The 16,375-nt window shown below is 44.5% G+C and overlaps 1 protein-coding gene across 1 annotated transcript in view; it reads right to left on the reverse strand.

The window, feature by feature from the left end:
* Window positions 1-12,302, reverse strand: part of FCHSD2 (FCH and double SH3 domains 2) — a 162,503-nt gene extending 150,201 nt beyond the window's left edge. Inside the window, exons 1-2 of the mRNA XM_075050264.1 lie at window positions 11,642-12,302; window positions 8,722-8,819 (exon numbers count right to left, since the gene is read on the reverse strand). Coding sequence (XP_074906365.1) covers window positions 8,722-8,819; window positions 11,642-11,662 — 119 coding nt within the window. The 5' untranslated portion in view covers window positions 11,663-12,302. The remainder of the gene's footprint in view (window positions 1-8,721; window positions 8,820-11,641) is intronic.
* Window positions 12,303-16,375: the final 4,073 nt, after the last annotated feature.

A 16,375-nucleotide genomic window follows, 5' to 3' on the forward strand; every position in this document is an offset into this window, starting at 1 on the left:
TTTACCTCTGCCTCCCCTATGAAGGGTATTTTCATAAGGTATGAACTGATAATAGCGTTTCCTTCATTAGTTAGAACAAGCTTCCCACTCACTTAGCATTGGAAAGGCACGAAGTTTTCAAGGTCTCCTGAGAGGAGACGAGACCAGCCATTCTCTTCTGATTCCAAAGCTGGACTTGACCTGAATCCAGAAACTCAAACATTAAAAGGAAATCCACATAATACACCATCAGGAGACTGACCAAACAGGTCTATAACATAAATTCTGTGCATTTCTTAAAGAGGCTCTTCAGCATCCTTTATATAAAGTTCAACTAGCCTTTGAGACACACAGGCTCCAGTTATAACTTTTCGTAAAAACATAAAAACCACTTCAGATTACACCAACAACTATCAGATTCTCCGAGTCATATCAGCTTCTATGAAAAAGCGGCATTTTTTTTTTTATTATTATTATTACTTTTTAGAAACACCAACCTACGACACTGTTCACATTACGGACCGTGGACAAGGTTTTACTTTCTGATTAACTCCAGCTCTGTGGCACAAACATCAGCATTGCCAAGAATCAGTGTTCACAACGTGCTAGTGGGTATTTTCAGCATGACAAAAATTGAACTGGTTCTGAGCCAGCTTGACACACGGTCAAAAACACTTCAGTGAAGCCAGTTCTGGTGGTGTAATACCATCTCCTGCTATTCACCACACCCTTCTCGCAGAGGCAAGAGACAAGAATCTGTGCCCGCAAGACAGATAATATAATGGACCATGAACCGGACTAACATGAAATCAGCTTCACTAGCTGATGCACATCTCCATGTTCACCTGTGAATGTCTAAAATAACTTCCAGAGGAAAGACAAGACTGGCACAGAGGGGAGGGGAAGAAAAAAAATAACATCTGCAGCCACAAAGCTAGATGAAAAAGTGGAGTGCCCTCTATCAACAGCCTCAATGTCCCAAGCCACAGCAGGTATTGTTTACAAAAGTCTTTGTGTAGGTAATGCTAAAAAGGCTGAAAGCACTGTCTGCAAAAGATGCTAAAAGCACTACTGGCAAAGAATACAAAACCTGCAAAATAAACCTTTTCCCACCAAACAAGATGAAACAAATACAACAAAACACCAGAGGAAATTAAGCCAGGCTACACTAATTGTGTCTGGAATGGTAAGAATGCTCTTCCTCTTTCCAATACAGCTTATCTTGACATTTGTGGTCTGTCCTGAACATCTTCAATTCCTCTTACGTACAGGGTTTTGGAGGTAAGAATGGGGATTAAAAATACTTAGAGCCTCAAAGGGAAAGCCTTCCTCACAGAATCGGGCTTGGGTTTGATCAAGTCGATCACAGGAAGAGCATTTTGTTCCTTTAAAATTATTCTGTACCATATATTCTAATATATATACACCTAACTTGGTTGATTTGCAGCTATGCTTTGCAATTGTCACCATAAAAATCTGTTGCATTGCAACTGCTGGTTTTCTAGAGCTCTGCCAAGTAACATTGTGGTGAAAAATGATAGCTCCAGGAAAGGCCATACTTGGATAAAATTCAGAAAAAAACCCCCACCACATGACTTTCTGCAAGCTAAAGAATTCATTCTTAAAAAGGGGGCACTGAGTCAAAACTGAAAATGCAACCTTTGACAAAGAATGCATGTGTTGTACTTAGTACCAGAATCATCTTTTTACTGTCTTCCAAGACAAATGCATGCTAAAGGCACAGTGCTCACCAGCTAACATAACAAGCCTGAAATCTCCGAAAGCTTCTAAGGAAACACAAGCCCTTAAAAATCAGACTTCCAGAGCACGTGTTGGAATTGCTTTAATAAACAAAAGCTCATTCAAATGCAAACCTTAAAGGTAAAATGGAGAAAAAAAATTAATTTTCTTTCCAGTGTGAGAAATGGTTTGTTGGGTTTTTTTACAGCATTACTTCTGCTACAAAAAAAAAAAAAAAAAGCCCAAAGAATCATCTTTTGACAATTTAACCTTCATCAGTTAACCAAAAACTGTAAAGCTACTTAGAAACAGTGAAACAGGAGATCCATTACTTTTTGTATGTCAGGGATAAAAAAATAAAAACGAGCGAGTGTGGTCCATTTCTCAATTTCACTGTGCCAAGATAGGCCTGAATCATTACACTGTGGCTATGTTTATACTGAAACTTACTTTTTTTTTTTCCTTCCCCTCAAAACTTGGACTTCCACACCCAGTAGGCAACAGTTTTTTTAAGTACATTCCAAGCTTCCCTCAAACAGTTCCAGTCAAAACACCACCAGATCTTAATTCCGTCAAGAATGTGAGCATCTCATTAAAGGACTGCCTAATTATAGGTAACGTGCCCAGACCACAGATTCTGTGGTATCTTTATATGGAATATTATTCAGAAGAAACACCACCAGCTTTTCTCAAAATTTCTGAAACTTCTGCATATTTAGTATCATAGCAAAGAATTATGCTGTGTGTCCTCAACTAATTAACAGAGCTAGGGGAAAAAAAATTAAAAATTAATTCAGACTACTCACTAGTGGTGAGAAAGATCAAACCAAGAGGAAAGAAATGTCATCAACTCCTAAGAAAATTGCAAGCTTTAAAGAAAAAAAATTAAGCCTCTAAATCCACTAGTTGCACAAGGAAAGCCTTTTCAAGTGTGAGTCAAACCCAGACTAAAACAATACCGTGCATACAGCTTTCATGAGTTTTTCTAATTCTTCTGCTGTTTTCCGCTTTGGCAGGTTGCAGATTTCAGAACCTGTAAGCACATAAAATCACTCTGCTCCTACTTAAATAATGCCATGAACATCAGAGGCAAGCATTACATTTGCTGAATGGAGTGAATGACCTTAAAGGAAAAAGGAAAGGTGGCAATCAGGAACAAATTTCTGAGCAGTATAAAGGAAAAAAGATGACCTCCTTATGAAAAGAAAGGAATTTAAAAAGAAGGCCTTATCAGAAACCCACTAGCCAGAGGCAAACACGCTCTGGAGCCCAATACAGGGTTCAAGAATATCCAAACAAATTGCATTCCCTGCAGCTGAAGACCGGAAAGAACAGGAAGAAAGGTAAACTCCTCACTACCACTTTGCCTCAGGACAGGAAAAGTAAAGCTTTCTCATAATTTTCAGAATCTCTTACAGCATCGTAATGTATATGGCTATATACACATATGAATACATATTTTTTTACAGTTTTCTTTTCCAGTTATTTATCCTTCTGCAGCACTAGCCATACTGTGACAAGACTTTTCCCTAACACAGTATCTGCTAAGTGATCTCCGTTGTAGCTGCTATATTAGATTTGCTGTTTTTAAAATTGGAACTGCAGTTAGCTTCTACTTCAGTAGCTTGACTCACAGCCAAAGTTGCCGTAAACCTTATTATGAACCTACCAACATAATCAGTGAGATTACAGAAGCGCAGTCAAATTCCACTGGAGAGCACAAAGTATATTCATAGCAAAAGGTTACGTGCAACTTTATTAAGTGGAACATAATACATAAAATGACATGTTAAAACTAGCAGCAACTAGCTATCTACAGATACATATTCATTCATACTTCTACTTTCTTTTTTCTTTTTTTGAATATCTGTACTGTTCACTCAGACTTGTTATGACAGGAATGGGACACCAAGTTAGACACGTTGAAGAAGTACTGTGTCCTCACACTGGGCACATAAACACAAATCCCCAGTAATTTCCTCCTTCGCTCACCCACATAGTCCACGTCTAACCTGCCACGTCTCAGCAGAGCAGGAGCAGGTGACAGCCCAGCTGGCTGGGCAACAGCATCCAAGACCAGAAAGGGCTTGGATTGTTAAGGAAGACCCACAAGAAGATCTCCCCACTTAGCAAGTAAACACAGAGGCTTAACAAACCTAGCAGGTGTAAGCAGTACTGCTGAACATTAAATACAAAAGCATCTCAGAAATAGAGGTGATGCCTAAGAACTAACTAAAATTCACAAGCTCAGAATTTGATACAGAAAGGACTAGGGGAGAGATGAAGTATCTGGGAGGAAAACCAAAAAATAAGTTGACAGACTGGAAGCAGGGAACAGTCTTCAGAGGGCAGAGCTTTGGATGAGAGCACGGAAGATAGAAAGTACCACACAAAGGCAAGGCAGCAGCAGGAGAAAGGCAAATGACACGGAAATAGAATAAGAGGAGAGTGTAGCTTTTGAAAAAAAAAGTTGAATGCATTTATAGGATACATTACACTGTGATACATGCTAGACTGAACAATGAGAAGATATTTTAAATAAGAAAAAGTAAGGAGGGAGAAACCACAAGGACAGAATAAGGAAAGAAACAGAAGGAGGTATCTGTACGCATATTTGCATCTGTATCAGGAGCACACGAAGATTATGAGCCTATGATTTTGGCAATTCCTTTTACACTATGAATTTAGTTGAAAGTGATGAAAAACTAAATTCGGGACCCAACAAATGAAAGGACTGTATTGCTATTCCATTTCAGCCAGAAATCATGCAATCTTTACATCTATTTTCAACACACCGTAAACTGACTTAAAATGATGAAGCAACACAGGATCAACACATTCAGACCGCAGAAAATTAGCTAAGACTTAAATAAGGTGGCCTTTCCAGCTCTGTAATTCACAAAGCAGCAGCTGTGCCTTCTACAGAAGCATTAGCATTAGGCTGTGGTTACACAGTGACTTTAATCCCACGTGAACCTGGGCTGCTACTGCACAGTCTTGCTTTCCCTCTCCTTCCTCAGGTACTCATTCCTCCTCCCTCTCATCGTAGCAGCAACACTTCTGCAGCCATGCAGCAAGCTGGATCAGGGAATAGATTTATCCAAAAATTATCCCTTTGGGGGAGAAGAGTTGGGTAAGGTTTGATTTCAGGTGGGTGAATTCCCTAATCCACATGGTTCACCCATCCTTGTGCTCCCACAGGGAGACAGGAGAAATAGTTGGCAAGTGCAGCTGGCCCTTCAGCAGCAGTCCAGAGTTCAGAACAGATTAATACAGCCATGTAACCACAACCTCATTCTCATTGGCAAAACATGAAAGCAAAGAAGTTTTTAAAAAAGACATTTTACAATACATTAGCAAAAACTGTAAAGGCATATAAAGTTCTTTTGAAAAGCAGGCCTTGAGATAACGCTCAAGGTAAAGCAACTATCACCTAACAAGTTTATGAAGTCTATAGCATATAAACACACTACAGAAATACCAAATTGAATTGAAATGTGGATCATATAGATCCAATTTGCAGACACATGCACACACACAAAAGGAAAGTATGCCTATGTCCCAGCAAACTAAGGGCAATTTCAGACTACTACGTGTGAATTATTTACTACCACCAATCAAATAACGCAATCTTTAAAACCAAACCAAAAAACATGAAAATTGCCAACACCTCTGATAAATTCAGCCATTCATAACCCAGTTGGCCCCTGGGGGGGGGGGGGGGGGGGGGGGCGGGGATTAACTTGCTGCCTAAAAGCAGCCAGGAGTGAAGAAGTACTTCTAGCCATAGAGAAACTCTGAAGGATTTCTGGTTCACACCAACAAAGCCTACATTTACCTTTCAGGGGGAAAAAACCCTCTTTCTCCATCACAGTTGCAGAAAGACAATCTTTTTATAGTAATGCCAGCACAGATCTACCACATGAAAGGATATGGTAGGTTTAGTGAGCTACAGAAGATAAACATATGTCATGCCTAAAACTGAGCCAATGATCCTAAAAGCATCCTGAATCACTTGTTCCACAAATTCCCCAGTCACCAAGTACAAAAAATGTAACGCAGAGAGCCAAACAGAGATTCTAAACACAGAAATGTATTTTTAAGCCTATTTGCTAACGCATTTCAAAACACATTTTTTATTATAGTCTTGTCAAGTCATGAAAAGATACTTCAGCTTTACTGCTACTAAGCTTCCACAGGGAAGAGAAATACAACACAGTTTCTAAGACTGCAATGGATACTTGATTTTTTTTTTTTTTTTTTTTAATAGATACTAGAATTTTACATTGTGTCAGAAGTTGTCCAACTCCTAGGGGAGCTTTCCACTCAACTACCAGCACATAGTTTTGTCAAATTCCAGGTATGCTTTCCACAAGCAAAACATGTTGCCTTTTCTTCCTGGCCTCCAGGACCTGAATCTACATCCTTGCGTACAAAACACTGTATTATCACTCAAAAAGACAACATATTTTAGATTTAAATAAACATAGTGGTTTTGTTTATGCACAGCCCTCAATGAGATTAAGTATCTGCAGAGGGGCTGGAGGAAAGGTAGTTACACCTACATGCCTCAACCCTGACTAAGAAGAATCCCGTTCGGAATAAACGGTAGTTCAGTCTTCATCCTCTCCAAAAGAAATAGCTTAAGCCTTCAAACTACAAACATTTAAAGCAGTGCTCAGTTTTGCATAAAGATATCAAAGCTATTGGAATGGCAAGTATGCTTATGATCTGGTAGGCTGCCAAAAAAAACCTGCTAATATACTAAACAATAGATGTATTCTGCTAGAACTCCTAAGACAACTTTCGGATCTTTTCATTCTAACGCTTCTTTTTAGTTGTATACAAAACTGAACTGAAATGATATAAAAAAAATGTAATTAAGAGTTTTAAATCCTATACAAATACTATGGTTTATAAGTATTACATATGTGATTTGAATGCTTGCATTTATATGCTAACAAATAAATTATTACAAATAGTTACTGTAACATTTTAAAATATGCATTCTTAATCACTAGCTTGCAAGCCATGTATTCAGAGTTCCTTGTTGCCACTGCAGCAGTTATGTTTGTAGAATTCAGAGCAGCATAAAACAAGAGCATGAAGTTGTACTCTTGCAGTGCCTGAAAGCTCCAACAGTGCTCCAACGAAAGGACCCCAAATCCCTCAAGCCTTGATAAACAAACAGCGTTCAGTTAAAATTTAATACTTTTGGATAACAGCAGGGTGCTTTCTATAAAAATAATTCTTCATTCCAGAGACAAAAAGATCCTGTGTGTGGTTCCAGTGAGCATTGCTTTCTGGAACACTCCGGAATCACGGTGGCTGCATATCCTGAATACAGTCATAAATACACAAGTAATGGAATGACGAGGTTGACACCCAACTTCTCACACAAGTGTCACACACCGACCAGCAGCGCAGTATTAAGACTACCAAGCCTTCAAAGCCCAGTTCCTCCTCCACAGCTAGATGCAATTAAAAGGCCTCTGCATCACAAACCAAGATCAGGGGTTTTTTTCAGCAAATGTTTTTAAGCAAAAATTCTCTTGTTCTCTCTTACTGTTATCTGATATTTGAACAAATCCTTGACACGATGGAGCTGTCATATGCTATCACATCATTCCATGTTTAAAGAATGTTTTAATCTGTAAATCCATGCAGTGATCCTGCAAACACAGACTGCTTGCAACAAAAATGCTGAATAGAGACTATGTACTTTTAGTGACCATGTTAGTGAATTAAATATATTAACCCAGTTTCTTAATCCATAACATTAAAATTTACAAATTAATTTAACTGTAGAAATTAAATTACATTAAAGAAAGATATTTTAAGCCAGCAGTTTCATGTTTTCCTGGTTTTGTATCCACAGGCTAATGATGCTTATGATGTCTTTCAGCAGAATACAGACTGAAGTGATTATAAGCTCCTGAAAAATAGGAAATGGTAACAAAATCTGGACTAGAGCAGCAGTACCTGGCCTAGATGTTCTAAAAACAAGTTTCTATCTAGGGGAAAAAATTCCTTGAATCAAGTCTGTTACTTATTACTCAGCATTTGCTTGTTAAACACTGCAGAGCCACTAATTTTAATCTAAGGAAATGAACACTGTGATCTTTCCCATATAAGAGTGTTTCAACACCCACAGAGGAGAGAAGGCTTAAGCCCCGACATTCTGATTTGTGAAGAGAGGACACAGTGAGAGTGAGACAAACAGTACGTCGTCTGTCAAAGTTAATACATTTGTATTTTACATACAAATATGAAGCAAGAAATCTCATTTGAATAATTAACGGGTAGACTATACGCTGCCAGAAAGAACAGGACAGCAGCGGACTTACTGGTGAATATCTTACAAAAGACCCATCCTAGAAATTGATTCTCTCCAAACAGAATGATTAATCCTCTGTATAATACCAGGTACCCACTACCACCATATTTTGTTAAAAGCAAACTTTTAACTTCAAGAGAAGCAATCGCATTAGGTAAAACGAATAATAAAACCCCCACAACTGATGTCATGTAGATTTGCCCTATTGATCTTAACCTGTGCAGAGTTTTAAATTATAAATGCAAATAGCTTCTTATAAGTTTCTGGTAAAAAATACAATCTATTTAAAAGTGCTGTTCAAAGCTATCTCTAGTGAGACATAAATCATCAGTGGTTTTAAAATATTTTAATAATTTTAGCAATCTTACAACCAGTAAATCAAAGTCTTAGTCTATTATACAGAAAAATATTGCTGAAAAGACCAATGCTTTTTGTATGTTGTTTGTGACTTTTTTTTTAACATTTCCCCCATTGAAGAGAAGAAAAAATGGTTTGCATTGTGTTAGCTCCAGTTATAATTTCCAGCTGTGTCAAAACTTTAACAGCCTAAAAGCAGGAAATCCAAAGAGGAAATTCCATCGTCAGTTCCTGAAGTTTTGTAACTCAAATGTTCTTCCAAAAACCGGATCTTAAAGGAATTTTGGTAGCATTTTCTGTAACCTTACCTGATATCTTCAAGTAGCTCACATTCTGCTTGATGCTTGGCCTGAAGTTTTGTCATCTGCTCAACCTGAATGTTTTTTAGCTCTTGTGTAACTTTCACCTACAAAAAAACCACAGACCACATACATTTTCTGTAGAGTTTAAGTCAAATTTCAACATGAAAAAAACAATGCGTGTCTTTCATCTCTTTTAAAATTGCACATTTCAGTGGAAAATTCAAACGCAGAGTTAAGAGTGCAGTTTAACCCTACACAACTTTCATAAAGGCTGATTTCAGTAAGTGCTGTCACCCCAGCAGGCTCACACTGCGCATGGCAAGAACTTCATGCTTATGCCCAACCATTAACGAAAGTGCAATTTTATTCCAAAACTTGGGAAGATAGTTTGTGTGCAACAAAAGAGTTTTGCCTACCAAAAAAGAAAAAGCAGGCCACAGGGGAAAAAAATTAAATTTTAGCGTATACATTTAGCACTTCAGTGCAAGTCACACAATTTTGAAATTTATTAAACTGTCCTACAATTGCCATCATTTAAAGATAACTTAAACATCAAGTTGTTTTCTGATTGTGCATCACATCAGAAGAGCCCTCTATAAAAGGCTTCAGAAGGTTGGCCTTACATTTTTAGTATTGGCGCAATTTTCCTTTGAACCTTGTGATCACGAAACTAAAATTTCAATACTTTGGGAACCTACTTGATAACTGGCAGACAGCACCATTGGCACAGGTATCAGGATTTATTTGATTTTGGAAGGGAACCTTGGGGTGGTTTTGTTCTTGTTTTTATAAAACAAGAGGTCTTGACATTTAAGCCCTCTAGTGATCACAGTGAATCCATGTATCGGCCTAAAAAACGATCACCAGCATAGCTGAAGCCATTATGCATTCATGAGGACAGAAATGCCAAACAGTTACCATAATTGGGGGAAAGAGATGAAAAATTCAGAGAGCAAGAAGACACAGATCTCCCTCTTCTTCGGTAGTCAGGCAAAAAAACCCTAGATCTCATCAGCTAGCAAAAGCCTCCTCAATTTTTACTCTGAAAATAATCCCCCAGAAACAAGCACCCTTTAATCACAAAATTATATAAAGGCAAGTTTTTCACATGATACAAAAGACATGTATGCCCCTGACTTTAAGCAGAAGAAGTATCTAGTTTTAACATGAACTTTCAGCGTTTTTGTTTTTATCTGTATATGAAAAAAACCCTATTCAAAATAAATAAACCCACACCAGATGACCCACGTAATGGAAACAATCTCAAATGAAATAATATAGGCAAAGAATGACACACATGTAATATAAATAAGCCGCCAAATGCAAACAAAAATAGAAATAAAAACTGTTTAACAAAAGCAGAGTCCACCCGCAAAACAAGAGGTCGAGAGGCAGGAATGAACCAAGGAGAGATCTTCACTGCAGCTGCCTGCCAGGGCTACTGGGGAGCTGGGGGGGATGACAAGGGATTTCTGTTTACACTCCCTCTCAAGTCTTCCTCCCCTCCCAATCTCTCCTAGTCGCTACTATACAGTTCTCCACTCGGCAAACCCCTGCAATCTCCTCTCCTCATCGAGAAATCTCAGCATCACATATGAAATCTCAAACATCTACGGCGAGCTAAGACAATCAGACTGTAAATGGTTACAGCCCAAACCACCCTAATCGGGCAGCATCGCAAAGAATATGTAACGCGCACAAATCTCAAAACCACAAAACTCCCTTCCACGGTGTCTGTAAAGGAGCAGCCTCTCCATCCTGAGACCTGCTTCGCCGTCTCTAGCTCCCCCTTTCTCCCCACACACCAACCACTGCATACAACCCTCAAAATAACTAACCCATAAATCTCCATGTATCAGTACTTACACGCAGCTCAAGACCCCACTACAGCTCAAGTCTCCCAGATAACAACCTGCCTACACAGACAAGGCACACTAGGAACAGCCTTTTCTCCAAATCTACATTCCTTCTTACGCTTCTTCCCACACCAGCCGCCCCTAATGCAAAGCACCCCCTACTCCCATGGACCGCACGGACACAAAAAAGCCTCCCCGCTGCATTTGCAGATTGTTCCCATCACACATATGTTGCACATTTTTGGCTGTCCCTGTTCGCCCGCGCTCCTGATACATGCCGGGATAGCCTGCATCCTTGCATCAACTCCAGACGTGACCTTCTGCTCCAAGACAGCCAACCCATCGCTCTTGGCATCAACCCACCATAGTACCCGAATGCAGCTGAGCCCCCAAAACACAGCCGGTAGCCCCCCACAACTGGTACAGACTTGTCTCAACACCTCCGTGCAACCAAGCCCTCTGCAGCCATTGACCCCCTTCCAGCCCAACCCAGCCATTGCTCTCCTTCATTTGGAGAACCTCCACTGGGTATGGGGGTGGCCCAACCACGGCCACCCCAACACCCACTACCCCCCCCCGCACCCCTTTCCTCACCAACCCTTCCCCATGCCCTGTCCTGCCTCCAGAGCTCACCTCCCACACCTGACCCATCCCACCCCACCACCACCCATCACCCCCAACGTCCAGTTTCCAACACCCCCCCCCAGACATTCCCCCCTTACCCACCTTGTACGGCCACTCTCACTAAGCCCCCCCACACCCCCCCTTCCCTCCTCACACTTGCTTTCCCTCTCCTAACCTGCCTCCAGACTCCACCACTGCACAGCCCACCCGGCGCCCAACCTGCTGTCCCCACTCCCCCCCCCCGTCCCCTCAGACCCCCACATCCACCCCCCCCACACCCTACCCCCAGGCCCCACCACCCTACCCCATCCCAGTCAGCCCCCCCCCCTCCAAAAACCAGTCCTCAGCCCCACACGGCCCACCACCTTCCCCCCCATCTCCTTCCCCCCCACCTCCTCCACACACAGCCCCAGCCCCTCGCCTCCCCCCCTGGGGGGGGCCCTCACCTTCCTCGGCGGGGGCTGCATGGTGCTGCGCTGGGTCTCCACATCAATTCCCTCCCCCTCGGCAGCAGGATGCGGCCCCCGCTGCAGGAGGAGGAGGAGGAGGAGGAGGAGGAGGAGGAGGAGGAAGGGGCAGAGACCGTCTCCCTCCCGGTTCGGGGCGAGTCCCGGTCGGCGGGAGGGGCGGGTGGGGAGAAGCCGGGGGGGGCGGTGGGGAGGTGAGGCCGCCTTTTCCTCACAGGCAGCGGCGGGCGGGCGGGCGCCGAGCAGCGTCCCGAGTGCCGGGCCCTGGGGAGCGGGGAGGGAAAGGAGGCAGCGGAGGGAAGGCGGGGACGAGGAGAGACTTCGGGGGGGGGAGGAAGAAAAAAAAAAAAAAAAAAAAAAAAGGAAAAGGAGTTAAAAAAAAAATAAATAAAAGGAGGCGGCGGAGCGCGGCTCGGGAGCGCCCCGCTGAGGGGACGCGCGCCCCGCCAACGGCCCGCCCCGCCACCGGCGGGAGACCTCCCAGCCGCCTAGAGCAGCTACCATAGAGTAGCGGGCGAGGAAAGAGAGACGGGGTGGACACGCCCCCCGCCTTCCCCCCAACGGCGCCCCGCCCTGCCGGAGCGTCGGCTCCCGCTGCGGCCGCTGGGGGGCGCCATGAGCAGAGCGGGGGCGGGGCGAGGGGCGGGGGGTGCAGGGGGTACACGGGGGGGTGCAGGGGGGGTTCAGGGTGTGCGCAGGGGGGTGCAGGGGGGGTTCAGGGGGTGCACAAGGAGGGTGCGGGGGGGGTGCCAGGGGGTGCACGGGGGGTGCCAAGGGGTACACAGAGGGGGGTGCGGGGGGGTTGCCAGGAGGTGCACGGTGGGGGGTGCAGCGAGTGCACAGGGTGGGTGCAGGGGGGGTTCAGGGGGTGCACAGGGGGGGTGCCGGGGGGTGCACAGGGAGGGTGCAGGGGGGGTCAGGGGTGCACAGGGGGGATTCGGGGGGGTGCCAGGGGGTGCACAGGGGGGTGCCAAGGGGTACACAGAGGGGGGTGCAGGGGGGGTGCCAGGAGGTGCACGGCGGGGGGTGCAGCGAGTGCACAGATTGGGTTCAGGGCGGGTGCAGGGGTTGCACAGGGAGGGTTTAGGGGGTACACGGGGTGTGTGCAGGGGGGGTGCGAGGGGTTGCACAGGGTGGATGCAGGGGGGGTGCAGCTTGTGCACAGGGGGGTGCATGGGGTGCACAGGGTGTGTGCAGGGGAGGGGTGCCAGTGGGTGCACAGGGAGGGTGCAGAGGGGGTGCAGCTTGGGGGTGCACAGGGAGGGTGCTGGGGAGTTCCAGGGGGTGCACAGCGGGGTGCAGAGGTGTGCACAGGGGTGTCCACAAGGAGGGTGCAGGGCTTGCACGAGAGGGTGCAAGAGTGTGCACGGGAGGGTGCGCAGTGGGGTGCACGGAGCGCAGGGGTGGGTGCAAGGGGGGGGTGCAGGGGTGTGCATATGGGGTACAGGGGGGGTGCACAGCACCACTGCCCACGGCCATCACCTGCATGCTGCTGCGTATTGGCCCAGGCTCCAAGGCACGAGTCCACCGCAGGATCCGGCCACACAGATTGGGGTGCGGGGGACAGCGGGGGACACCCCAACGTGCTCTGCGCTGGAGGAAAACCAGCCATCGCCTTCCCTCCAGAACTTTTCGGGCTGCCCAAGCAAAGTGGGGCAGCAAGAGCCAGACCGGAGCTGGAGTTGGAGTATGTAAGAGACCGTCACCCTCAGACCCTGGGGACGGCGACTGGAGCAGTCCCTTGGGGCTGGCACCCAGATCCTGGCGCATCCCAAAACCGTCGCACCGGGAGCAGAGCGCCCAAACACGTGACGGCCAGCAAGCCTTTTGCAGGAGGTTGCTTTTAATCAAAGGAGAATAAAATGAAGCTGAGCTCTTGAGGGTTGCAGACGCTGGTGAGATGCAGGAGAGCCCAGGAGGCAGAAAGGATGTTCCCCGCCACGCAATGTCATGTTTCGCTGGGTGTGAATTAAAAACCCCTGATCAGACATGCTTCCCCCCCATCCCAGTACTTAGGTTGTTTGGCTTAGCTTATTAGATCTGCTGCAATAAAATCTTGAAAATATTAAAGTGCATTTGGATGTTTCCTTTAAGCAAATTACCAGGGCAGTTTGCAGAGCGTAAGGCAATTCTCATAATTGCATTTTCCCAAGTGCTGCAGCATTGCTGCTGCTCCATCACGGCGCCTTTATTATTGATGAACTGCTTTACTCCAGCTCCCAGAAAATGACCCCTCGCCTTTAAAGATGTTTTAACCATCTTGAACGCTTTAAAAAACTAAAATGCAACTTGAATTTTCCTTTCTCCTCCAGCTATTAGTTTATTTAGTGCTGCTAATTAGTCTAACCCATTCTCCCTGGGAAACCTTCTCTAAATGATGAGTGAGAAGCAGTGCATCAACAGATGCTGTGAAAATATATTGCATTTCTCTATTTGAGCTACATGACCTGCAGACCCCTGAAGGTGTTCTTGCAAGACCATGCCCCATGCCCAGTAGCAAGTTTAAGTGCATCCAAAGCATTTCCTACACACCCACGTATAGCTGGGAAAGTGCTTTGAGAAGACCAAAGCATTGAGTGTAGTTGTTCTTTAATATATATGTTGCAGCTCCTGCATGCAGCGTGGTGCTCAAAGCCAGGACAAGCAAATGCAATGGGGTGCACTCAGGGGGGATGCAGAGGATGCTTCATTCAAGCAAGAGGGTAGAAAAATGGGTTGGAAAAAGTGATTTTGCTGGGCTAGGAAAAATGAGCTGGTGCTCTGGAAGCCACGGCTTGCAGGGGGAGCGGGTTTTTGGAGATAAATTCTTAAGTCAATAGCGCAACGTGCAACGATCTGCTTCCTCAGCAATAAAATCATCACGCTGAATTGATGTGAAATGCAACCTCTGCTGAGCTCCTGGTGTTTAACTCATTGCCCCAAAACTGAGTTGTCCTGCAGAAGTTTTGCATCTCGTGCTTCATTCTTCCAACCAACCTGAAGGAGTTTCCTCCTAAATTATCTCAAAGTAGTATCTGTGCACACAACCCTTTGCACGCGCAGACGTAAATCATCCACAGGCTTTTGCATGCAGGACTGAGAAGTGTTTTAGGTATGATGCCTGCAAAAAGATGCATCATCCTCCCCTATCATGCACAGCAGTAGTTTTTCCACCATTTGCCTGTATTCTTCCATTAATAATTTAATTTTATATATTTGACCGCAGATTCCCTGAAGCCTGACCCACGGGGCACTGCAGGTTCAACGTGGGTCCCGGGGGAGTTTGCATCTTCAGTGATAAATCATGATGGATCTGCCTCTTGTAGCTGTCCATAGCACTTCCACGTCTTTATCATACTGATAATAATCACAATTGGGGGGAAAAAAGACATGAAATGAAGATGATCAAAAAGTAAATAGTGTAAGTGTCTAAATGCTGTGTATTTTATCAAAAATAATTGTTTTCACGGTATAACTGGAGTTCAAGCTGCATATTCTGAGCCTTTACCCCTTGATTTCTCCTTTTTGATCACAGAAATGTAAGCAGGGCTTGAAGGCGCCTGAGTATCCTGCAAACCCAGGTGATTATAGACAAGCCCAGCTGAATCTGAACATCACAACTGAAGCTAACGGGGGGGGGGGGGGGTATTTCCTTAAGTCATATATGGCAAGAAAGTTCCTGGCCAGATGTTGGAAATATAATAATTAATCCTCTACCAGGCTGGCTTGGTGGCCTGCATCCCAATCAACCCCCATCTGCTACATCCACCCGCTAATACAGCTGCACCAGATGTTGCTGGCACATGCTCCAACCTTCCTCGCTGCCAGAAAATAACCTCTGAGTTGCAGCAGCTCAACCGACAACCGGCCCAAAAGAGCAAAAGGGAGTTTCTGCAGCTCATTTCAGGCATCACACGAAGGTTTGCACCGAGCTAACGGGAGCTCGGTCCCTCTCTGCCCTCCAGAAAGGTGGACCCACTGATGGGTTTTTAGAGGATGGAACAATTGTAGGGTTAATAGTAACGCGGGGCATATTCAGAAACCAATGCCTCGATATGCTGTGTCTAAAGTCTGAGATAAATTTTAATTTTGGTGGTATTTATTTGCTTTGCATTGGTGGGAGGTAGTTAAGGCCGTATAGCTCGAGGTGGTTCAGCCCCTAATATTCTCAGAATAATCAGTGCAGGAGGTTTATTGAGGGCTTCGTTCTCTAGGGTCTCCACAAGCAACGAGCGTATTCACCATGAAAAACCAAACAATAAAGTAAATGGATCCACTGCTACAGAAATAGAGTTATTAATGGCAGGGGGTGGGCTGGATTAGTTAAATAATCTTTGAGGAGGGAGATGCAGCATCATTTAAAAAGGGAAATGCAGCCAAAGGACTTTTATAGTTTTCTAAATAGTCATTTGTCTTACTTTTTCTCCAAACAAGAAGCACATGAAACATTTCTAATGAAACCTGACATTTCCATGAAGCCAGGCCAAGCTTTAAGCAGAGATTTACGGCTCCAGAAGGCACTGGCATTGGCTTGCAGCTTGCAAACAGGGCCGTTTTGAGTTGATGTTGCTTCTCCCTCAGTCGGGGATGCTCAAAGTGCAACTCATGGTGTGATGAACTGGTATCCTTCAGACACCATTCTGTGTGCTGAGGTCTTTTAAAAAGCTTTTCCGTGGGGAAATGGAGGATTTTGATCAGCACCCACTGCAGCTGCCTGGCTCCTCATGGGTTAAT

The sequence above is a fragment of the Buteo buteo genome, chromosome 18 (genome assembly GCF_964188355.1).
Source record: "Buteo buteo chromosome 18, bButBut1.hap1.1, whole genome shotgun sequence".
Lineage (NCBI taxonomy): Eukaryota > Metazoa > Chordata > Aves > Accipitriformes > Accipitridae > Buteo > Buteo buteo.